Genomic DNA, 10,495 nt, shown 5'->3' with positions numbered 1-10,495 from the left:
TCATTGCATAGTAAGGTGAAAAAAATTCATAAAAACAACATTGTATAGTAAGGCATAAAAAACGTCATAAAAATGACATAAAAACGACATAGTGTAATAAGGCATAAAAAATGTCATTCTACAATTTGGCATAAAAATGTCAAAAAACATCATATTATAGTAAAGAATGAAAAAGAGTCATAAAAATGATGTAGTATAGTGAGGCATAAAAAATGTCATTCTACAGTATGGCATAAAAATGTCAAAAAACATCATAGTATAGTAAGGCAAAAAAATGTCATTGTATAGTAAGGTGAAAAAAATTCATAAAAACAAAATTGTATAGTAAGGCATAAAAAACGTCATAAAAATGACATAAAACGACATAGTGTAATAAGGCATAAAAAATGTCATTCTACAATTTGGCATAAAAATGTCAAAAAACATCATATTATAGTAAAGAATGAAAAAGACTCATAAAAATGATGTAGTATAGTGAGGCATAAAAAATGTCATTCTACAGTATGGCATAAAAATGTCAAAAAACATCATAGTATAGTAAGGCAAAAAAATTTCATTGCATAGTAAGGTGAAAAAAATTCATAAAAACAACATTGTATAGTAAGGCATAAAAAACGTCATAAAAATGACATAAAAACGACATAGTGTAATAAGGCATAAAAATGTAATAGCATAGTAAACGTCTTAAAAATATCATAAATATGACAGTATAATGAGGCATAAAAAACATCATAGTATAGTGTGGCAAAAAAACATCACAGTATAGTAAGACATAAAAAAGTCATAAAAACAACATGGAATAGTAGGCTTAAAAAAGTAATGAAAAAGAGTCATAAAAATGATGTAGTATAGTAAGGCATAAAAAATGTCGTTCTACAGTATGGCATAAAAATGTCAAAAAACATCATAGTACAGTAAGGCAAAAAAATGTCATTGTATAGTAAAGCATAAAAAATGTAAAAAACGTCATAGTATAGTGAGGCATAAAAAACGTCATAAAAATGACATAAAAACGACATAGTATAATAAGGCATAAAAAATGTCATTCTACAATATGGCATAAAAATGTCAAAAAAAACATCATAGTATAGTAAGGCTTAAAAAACGTCATAGCATAGTAAACATCAGAAGAACATCAGAAAAATGAGCGTACAATGAGGCATAAAAAACATCATAGTATAGTAAGGCAAAAAAACGTCATAGTATAGTAAGGCAAAAAAATTTCATAGTATAGTAAGGCTTAAAAAACGTCATAGCATAGTAAACGTCTTAAAAACATCATAAAAATGACAGTATAATGAGGCATAAAAAACATCATAGGATAGTGTGGCAAAAAACATCACAGTATAGTAAGACATAAACAAGTCATAAAAACGACATGGAATAGTAAGGCTCCAAAAACATTATAGTATAGTAAGGCAAAAAAATGTCATAGTATAGTAAGGCAAAAAACATCATAGTGTAGTAAGAAATAAAAATGTAAAAAATCATCATAGTATAGTAGGTAATAAAAAAAAAAAAACATAAAAATGATATAGTATAGAAAGGCTTAAAAAATTTCATAGCATAGTAAACATCAGAAAATCATCAGAAAAATGACCTAAAAGCGACATAGTATAATAAGGCATAAAAATGTCAAAAAACGTCATAGTATAGTAAGGCAAAATAACGTCATAGTATAGTAAGGAATAAAAAAACATCATAAAATTATATAGTATAGTAAGGCTCAAAATACGTCATAGCATAGTAAACGTCATAAAAACATCATAAAAATGACATTATAATGAGGCATCAAAAACATCATAGTATAGTAAGGCAAAAAAACGTCACAGTATAGTAAGACATAAAAAAAGTCATAAAAACGACATGGAATAGTAAGGCTTAAAAAACGTCATAGTATAGTGAAAATCATAAAAACGTCATAAAAATTGCCTAAAAAAGACATAGTATAATAAGGCATAAAAATGTCAAAAAACATCATAGTATAGTAAGGCAAAAAAACGTCATAGTATAGTAAGGAATAAAAAATGTCATGGTATAATAAGGCACAAAAAATGTCATTCTACAGTATGGCATAAAAATGTCAAAAAACATCATAGTATAGTAAGGAAAAAAAACGTCATAGTATAGATAGCATAAAAATTTAAAAAACGTCCTAGTATAGTGAGGCATAGAAAACGTCATAAAAATGACATAAAAACAACATTGTATAATAAGGCATAAAAATGTCAATAAACATCATAATATAGTAAGGAATAAAAACAGTCATAAAAATGATGTAGTATAGTAAGGCTTAAAAAAGTCATAGTATAGTAAACATCATAAAAACATCTTAAAAATGATAGTATAATGAGGCATAAAAAACATCATAGAATAGTATGGCATAGAAATGTCAAAAAACATCATAGTATAGTAAGGTGAAAAAAAAAACGTAAAAATGATATAGTATAGAAAGGCTTAAAAAACGTCATAGCATAGTAAACATCAGAAAAACATCAGAAAAATGACAGTACAAAGAGGCATAAAAAACATCAAAGTATAGCAAGGCTTAAAAAACGTCATAGTATAGTAAATGTCATAAAAACGTCATAAAAATGACCTAAAAGCGATATAGTATAATAAGGCATAAAAATGTCAAAAAACATCATAGTATAGTAAGGAATGAAAAAACATCATATTATAGTAAGGCAAAAAAACGTCACAGTATAGTAAGACATAAAAAAAGTCATAAAAACGACATGGAATAGTAAGGCTTAAAAAACGTCATAGTTTAGTGAATGTCATAAAAACGTCATACAAATGACATAAAAATGACATAGTATAATAAGGCATAAAAAATGTCATTCTACAGTATGGCATAAAAATGTCAAAAAACATCATAGTATAGTAGGGCAAAAAAACTTCATAGTATAGTAAAGCATAAAAATGTCAAAAAACGTAATTGTATAGTGAGGCACAAAAAACGTCATAAAAATGACATAAAAACAACATAGTGTAATAAGGCATAAAAAATGTCATTCTACAATTTGGCATAAAAATGTCAAAAAACATCATATTATAGTAAGGAATAAAAAAACGTCATAAAATGATATAGTAAAGTAAGGCTTAAAAAATGTCATAGCATAGTAAACGTCATAAAAACATCACAAAAATGACAGTATAATGAGGCATAAAAACGACATGGAATAGTAAGGCTTAAAAAACGTCAGTATAGTGAATATCATAAAAACGTCATAAAAATGACCTAAAAACGACATATTATAATAAGGCATAAAAATTTCAAAAAACATCATAGTATAGTAAGGCTAAAAAACGTCATAGTATCGTAAGGAATAAAAAACATCATAGTATAGTAAGGCATAAAAGATATCATCAAAACTGCATAGTGTAGTAAGGCTTAAAAAACGTCACAAAAACGAAATAGTATCGTTAGACATAAAAAACGTGATAGTATAATGAGGCATAAAAAACCTCATAAAAACAAAAGTAAGGCATAAAACAAAAGTCATAGAAACAACATTGTATAGTTAGGTTTAAAAAACGTCATAGTATAGTAAATGTCATAAAAACTTCATACAAATGACATAAAAACGACATAGTATAATAAAGCAAAAAAAAATTCATTCTACAGTATGGCATAAAAATGTCAAAAAACATGATAGTATAGTAAGGAATAAAAAAAAAATGATATAGTATAGTCAGGCTTAAAAAACGTCATAGTATAGTAAGGCATAAAAGATATCATCAAATCTCCATACTATGAAGACAAAATTTTTTTTTTCAAAAAACAACAGTATATTAAAGTATAAAAACATCATGAAAATGACATCGTATAGTGAGGCGTAAAAGATGTCATCAAAACATCATAGTATACTGAAACATGAAAAAGTGTCATAGTATAAATGAGGCATAAAACACGTCATAAAAACGAAAATGAAATACTTTCGTTAGGCATAAAAAACTTGATGGTATACTAAGCCATAAAAAAAACATCATAAAAACAACATTGTATAGTAAGGTGTAAAAAACATCATAAAAACATTATAGTATACTGAAGCATTAAAAAGTGTCATAGTATTATGAGGCATAAAACACGTCATAAAAACCCCATAGTATAGTAAGGCTTAACGTGATGCATGAAAACGACAGTGTATTGCAAGGTGTAAAAAACGTTATAAAAACAACATAGTATAATAAGCCATAAAAAACGTCATCAAAACTTCATACTATAGTATACTGTAGATCGTCCTTGCTATTACCACCTGTAAGAGATGAGCTGGCTGGTCTACTGACTGCACAGGACTAAACTGATTATAGCCTATATGTAGAAAATACCAATTATGCTGTTAACAGCAAATGGATTGAATGATTACAATAAACTCAATGTTAAAGAAATCACACCAGTTATATCTTTATAGGTTAGTCTATATCGTTATGAAATGTGTTCTATTTACAATGTATCTTCATCATCATCACAGTGTAAAAAAAATTCCAGAACCAGATTTATTATTTATTAACAGATAACACTTGGATTGAAACAAATGTACCTTCATAGGGGAGTCAAAGAAAGGAATACTAAGCAGGACTGTGGACTAGCTGATTGTTTCATTCATGCTTCTACTTCAACACTAGTCTTTTCATGTTGTCTGCTTGTTGGAGGGCCCCATGAAGGATGGAGAGCAACTGTTTTACATGGCTGTGTGAAACTTTTGCTGAAAGAAGAGAAAGATGTGGCTTTTTATGTTCTCAAAGTATTGTGCAACGTCCCCTTGCTATAGTTACTCAGGTTCACATTCAACCACCTCACTCTCTCTCAGACATTAACTGCAAATTCGATTAAAAGTCAAATATGGCAGCTTGAATGAGATATTTGTGTGTTACATAACACAGTCCTTGTCAGGGCACATCTATAAAGAGTCAACAGTACTGCTTTATTACTTACATAATCCTCCCTTACAATATCTAGATATATAACATTTTAGACCAGGTCTCTGTATAGCATCTGCTATATCAGCCAAAAACTGAGAAAAACACAAGCAAGAAGCCAAAAGATATCCACACACCCAGGAAAAAAATGAAAGATACTCCCCTGGGAAATTTCCTCCTGAATGAAACATAATTATCCATGAATCATAACTTGTGATTCATTCCCCAACACTGACAAATAGTATTGTGCAAAAGAACTTGCAATACATTAATTGTTGACCCCATTGTTTTTGTGTGAAAGTTAGGTAAGGATTTTTCAGATGGAGCTGATCAGATGGCCGAATTTACTTTTGTTGCTGTGAGTGTGAGAGTGTGTTGGCACTATGCTGCACAAAGTGGCCATTGCCTGATTATGTATTTTAGGATTATCATTAGTGTCATTATCAATAATGATTTGGTTCCTTCACAAAAACAAAGCGGAACAACCAATCTCTGAACTGTTTCCCTGGAAAATGGAGGCGGTACATGTTATGTAAGCCTGCATCTGGCCCGAGGAAACAAAAGGTTACCTCATGTTGAAGATTCCAACAATGTCTTATGTGTGTGTAATATATTAGCAGATAAAAGTAGTTTATTTAAATTATTTTAATGTTTTGCAGCCACTTCTATTGTTGAAATAAGAGTTGAGGACCCAAGTGGAGTAGTTTCCATGTGTGTGTGTGTGTGTGTGTATGTGTGTGTGTGTGTGTGTGTGTGTGACTCTGTGCAGGGGGTGTTCACATATTGAAAATGCAGGGGTCTTGCTATTCAGACTCTGCCAGATGGCTGTTATGTAACGTGGTAAATAGGACACAAGCCCCTGCTGACACTGGATGTGAAAAGTGAACTGCTCCTTCTTCCCTCCAGGAGAAGAGGAGTGTGTGTGTGTGTGTGTGTGTGTGTGTGTGTGTGTGTGTGTGTGTGTGTGTGTGTGTGTGTGTGCATGTGTGTGTGTGTTTGGCCCAGCCCACTGTTACAGAACACTTCCTGTGGTTCCTTTGAGAAGACTGTAGCTGGCAGGATCCCTGACATTGGTGTTGCTCTCTGGCTGCCTGCTGTCTCGAGCCATGGCTGCACAGCTGGTTGTAGCTCTGCTGGCTCTCACCTCCCTGAGTGCCGCATCTGAACCGGACTGTAAAGAGCTGGTAAAGCCTCTGGTACTGGACAGCCACAGCCCCGTGAGTATCAGCGATCATTTATTATGAGCTGGTCATATAGAGGAGGCTCTGCACTGCAGCACTGTGGGTTAATGTGCCTGAGTAGCTGAGTTTTGTCTTGGTGTTCATTTTTTGTTACAGTGAGATACACTGTGATTAAAAAGAACAAACACATTTGGTCTGAAGAATAACTGGCACATTAATGCATCTTGTATATCAAAGCTAATGTACATTATGTACACCCTTAGCAGAAAAACAACTGTGATGCCATGTAGAAATCTCCATTTTTATTTCAATTGCAAGATAACTATCAGTCTTCTTAAGCTAAAAAGCTATCAAGCTATAAAGCTATTAAGTCGTTGATAAAATAATCTCTGAAAAAGATCCATTAAACGTGTCCCGGAGCTTTTGATCCTTTTACATGTGATCTTCCTCAGAAAAAAGAGTTGTCATGGAATTGTATGTTTAACTTTTTGAGAGTATTTTTAAGAGCTATGCAGTTTTTAACAATGACATGACAGAGCATCCTCATTATTGTATTATATTATATTATATTATAATAAAGTATGAACACAGAAATGCAGCCCAGTGACGTCAGTGAGTTGTGTGGTTGTTGTGTGGGTGGCAGATCTATGGGAAGTGGGTGCTTCATGTGGGGTCATGGGACCAGTCCAGCCTGAAGAACGACTTGGTGTCGGTGAACAGTTCCTGGGTGGAACTGTCAGCTTCCTCAGACAGTGGAGTCATCACCATCTACTGGGCCGACCGCCTGTAAGGACGCTGCTGACTGCAAATGATCAGTCACGTGACCATATGTTTCGTATATCATATTGTTATTTTCCATCATTAGTAAAGTTGTCATGAAGAGTGTATTGAAAGGTTGTTGCTCCTTTTTCTCATGACAGAAATGAGGATAAATGCCTTCAGGGTGTGGCTAATGCCACCATCTCTGGAATGACCAGCCACACCACTTGTATGTATTTTGAAATATTCACAGTTTTTCTGTTATCTCCCCGACTCACCATCTCTCCCTCTCGCTCTCTCTCTGTCCAAGCTGTGTAATGTTATGTGGTTGATGCATGCAGCCAAAGCACATTACAGAGGAGTGGGTGGATTTCATAACAAAACAGTCACAGAACCTTCCAAAAATATTAATATTTCATATATTTTTGGTAGTTTTATATGGTGTTTTCTTGCGCACAGTTTCAACTAGCTGCATGAAAATATGATCTCAGCTGTTTTTAATCTTTGTTCCACAGTTAACATTAAAGGTCACACTTCATATCATGATGGGAAGTACTATGAGACCTGCGCCGACTGCCTCCTGTCCGAAGACACCACCCTCCTCCCTGACAGCGAATCAAAGGGACGATATCTTTTTCTTTTTAGTAAGTTTTTTTTTTTTTTTTTGGGGGGGGGGGGTCAATACTATTTTTGAGATATTAGGCTACTTTGCTATTTCTCTCTGTCTTCTCTCCCCTGGCTTCCCACATCGCCTCACCATCTCACCCTCCTGTTTTATTTCTCTGGCCCTTCTTTTAAAGCACGGACCGGCAGTCTGGAGCCATCTGAATTAGAGACCTTCAAGAAGCAGGCGGAATGTCTCAAATTCCTCCCAGAGTATCACTTTTCAGGCAGCGGTGAGTCTTCAGTTTCAGCTCTGCATCTCTCTGCCACCCAGTTCAATCATCAAATACATCATTGTGATTCTATTACTATTGTCTCATTTCAGATCTGTGTCCGGATGACAGAGAGACTTCTGCTTCACCTCCCACCGAGAATACAGAGACTGATCAAACTGATACTGAGCCTGCTGCAAATTAAAGCAGAGCACAGAAGTGTCATAGCCCTGTGAACAGCCTCCAAACACCCAAACAACTCCAGCTTAACATGTACTAAATAGTGTCAAAATGTGATCTGCTTGTGCACGGATGTTGTCTTGTAATAATTTTTAATATGTCGTCAAGTTGCTGTCAGCCTGCAATAAAGTGTAAGATTATATTGTTATGTTAGGTCAGTAGTTTAGTTTAGTAAATCCATTTTAAATGTCTCCTTTAATGCATCCACCATGTTCCCACTGGTTGTGTATGGTAAATAAAAACAGTTCTCAGTCTCCCTCTGTACTGTCTTCCACTTGTTTATTTCTACTCTTATTCAGAAAAACTATTTGGCTCAGCACCAACATTTCTTCGTTCTTTCTCACACACAGTAAATGTTGCCAAACACTCTGCTGACCCATGTATCAAAATTATACGCTTCATTAAAATTAATACTGCTCTTCTAAAATGCCCCACTGTTCCCAGGAACTTCAACAAAGACTGTTGTTCGGTAACGTCTCTGTTAGGGAAAGAAAGAAGACTTCCAACCTTTAAACTGTCCCCACAAAGAGCCCACACAGCCCCACAGGGAAACGACCTTTGTTCTATTGGTGAAAAGCTGCTTTGGGTTTTTTTTTTTTTTCTTAAATGTCTCATCAGTCCAAGACAAGCCGTGGCACGTTGCCTGAGTTCATTCAGGGTCAGCAGCATGGGCAACAGAAGACTGCTAAGCAGGCCATTCTGTGCTGAATAAAAGAAATCTGCATGGCTCTGCATGGTCATTAAATAACCTTCACCGGTGCATTTGAGCATGTACAATCCCCCCTCCTCTCCCATATTAGCACTTGCACAACAGCTTTTCTTTTTTTTCTTTTTTTTTTTTGTGAAACCCCAGGGGGAAAAGTTTTCTGTTGCAGGTTCGGCACCATCCTCTGCAGTGCAGCTGTCTCCCAGTCTCAGTCCTCATCCCTCTGTTTGACCATGGCTCTGCCTGCTGTTGTGTTTCTGTTGGCTCTCACTTCCCTCACTGCTGCATCTGCACCTGACTGTAAGGACCTGGTCAAACCTTTTATGCCAGAGGACCCCAAACAGGTAAGTTGTTCTTATGATCCCTTTTTCTTATTGATCCCAAAGATGGCTGATTTTACTGAATGTAAAAAAAAAAAGGTATATTATCAATAAACACAATGAAATATTTGGAATATAGCTACATAAATCTTAACTGCTTACATGCAGGTGTTTGGAAAATGGGTGTATGTGATGGGAGCTGGTGACCCCAAGCAATACCACATGGCACTGGAGTCTCTGAAAAGCTCCTGGATCGACTTGTCTGCCACTTCTGACAGTCAGACTGTGACATTAAAATGGGGAGATCACTGCTTGTAAGTTAATGAAGCAGAATCATTTGAGAAAGACTTTGTAGCACTATATTAGAATTATAAAAGTTTTTTTAATGGCATGTTAGAGTTTAACCTTGTGAAAACAAAATTGTGTCACAACAATCCTTGTTTCTCAGTAACCGGTGTATCTTGGGGGAGGTAAATGCAACAATCTCAGGACTGGCCACCACATTCCGCAGTAAGTGAACCAAAGACAGACAAATGTAAGGCAGAGATTTATCTTTAGAAAAATGACAAAGATATCCACAACATCAGATGTCATATAATAATCAGTCACCTTGGTTTTAAAGAAAATCTGTCAGAGCACAAAGGACATATCCTACAGACTTGCTCTGACTGCCTGCTGTGGACAGACACCTTTCGAAACGGGGATGTCACTGGTAGATACATCCTGCAGTTCAGTGAGTTTTGTCCTTATCAACACATTTGGAGTTTTAAGATATGTACAGTTCTTTTTTTAACTAAAAAAAAATTATCCCCCCTCTTTCAGCAAGGACAGGAAAAATAGATCCCAAAAATGTTGAAATTTTGAAGAAGCAAGTTGGGTGTCTGAACTTCCCGGAGAACCTCCATAGCTACGATGGCGAAACAGGTCAGTAACTAATTAGTGACCAAAGTTTTCTCAACCATTTCCTTCTTAATCTTTACTGGATGCTACAACTTACACAACTTTCCACAAGGTGGAGATGTTGTATTGAAATGCATTATTTAAATATGATTATATATTATGTACGTTCGTTATGTTTGGAGTAATTCAATGAAGTACTATGTGCATGGGCAGGAAATGGAGGTGGAGCCTTCAGGGAAACTGTGGTATTCACTTTGTTCTGTTCTTCTCTCAAAGATTATCTTTTTTTTGTTTTCCTGTGTTTCAGAGCTGTGTCCTGACGACAAAGAGAGTGAGCAGCAATAAAAAAGGACAAGAGATAAAGCAACTTTTGTATTAAGCAAAATATGTATAATGTAGTAGTTTTGTTCTGATTGAATTATATATGCTTTAGCACAAACCCTGGTATTTACACACATTTTTTTTGCCTTCATGAATACCAACACAAGTGATTAATGATTTTACATATTCATTTATAAAAACCTATAACAGCTGTTTTTGTCTTTCTTATAATTATGCTTTTACACTATTATTACGCTATTATTGACA

General features: G+C 34.5%; 2 protein-coding genes across 2 annotated transcripts; both read left to right on the top strand.

Moving 5' to 3' along the window:
* Nucleotides 1–5,917: 5,917 nt before the first annotated feature.
* LOC111660344 (saxitoxin and tetrodotoxin-binding protein 1-like) lies at nucleotides 5,918–8,235 on the top strand. The gene is made up of 6 exons (XM_023413588.2): nucleotides 5,918–6,143; nucleotides 6,751–6,893; nucleotides 7,028–7,095; nucleotides 7,382–7,510; nucleotides 7,667–7,762; nucleotides 7,855–8,235. Exons 1-6 carry the CDS (start codon nucleotides 6,033–6,035, stop codon nucleotides 7,944–7,946), a joined length of 639 nt encoding a protein of 212 aa, XP_023269356.1. The 5' UTR covers nucleotides 5,918–6,032; the 3' UTR covers nucleotides 7,947–8,235.
* A 584-nt stretch (nucleotides 8,236–8,819) lies between these two features.
* LOC147818719 (uncharacterized) lies at nucleotides 8,820–10,440 on the top strand. The gene is made up of 6 exons (XM_087175903.1): nucleotides 8,820–9,031; nucleotides 9,176–9,321; nucleotides 9,456–9,517; nucleotides 9,630–9,740; nucleotides 9,830–9,931; nucleotides 10,215–10,440. The coding sequence occupies exons 1-6, from the start codon at nucleotides 8,921–8,923 to the stop codon at nucleotides 10,250–10,252; spliced, it is 570 nt and encodes a 189-aa protein (XP_087032029.1). The 5' UTR covers nucleotides 8,820–8,920; the 3' UTR covers nucleotides 10,253–10,440.
* Nucleotides 10,441–10,495: the final 55 nt, after the last annotated feature.

The sequence above is a fragment of the Seriola lalandi genome, unplaced genomic scaffold (genome assembly GCF_002814215.2).
Source record: "Seriola lalandi dorsalis isolate HSWRI2012SDOR001 ecotype SW California unplaced genomic scaffold, Sedor1 jcf7180002054517, whole genome shotgun sequence".
NCBI classification, from domain to species: Eukaryota; Metazoa; Chordata; class Actinopteri; order Carangiformes; family Carangidae; genus Seriola; species Seriola lalandi.
Note: the sequence above shows the minus strand (reverse complement) of the source record. Positions and strands in the feature narration are given on the sequence as shown.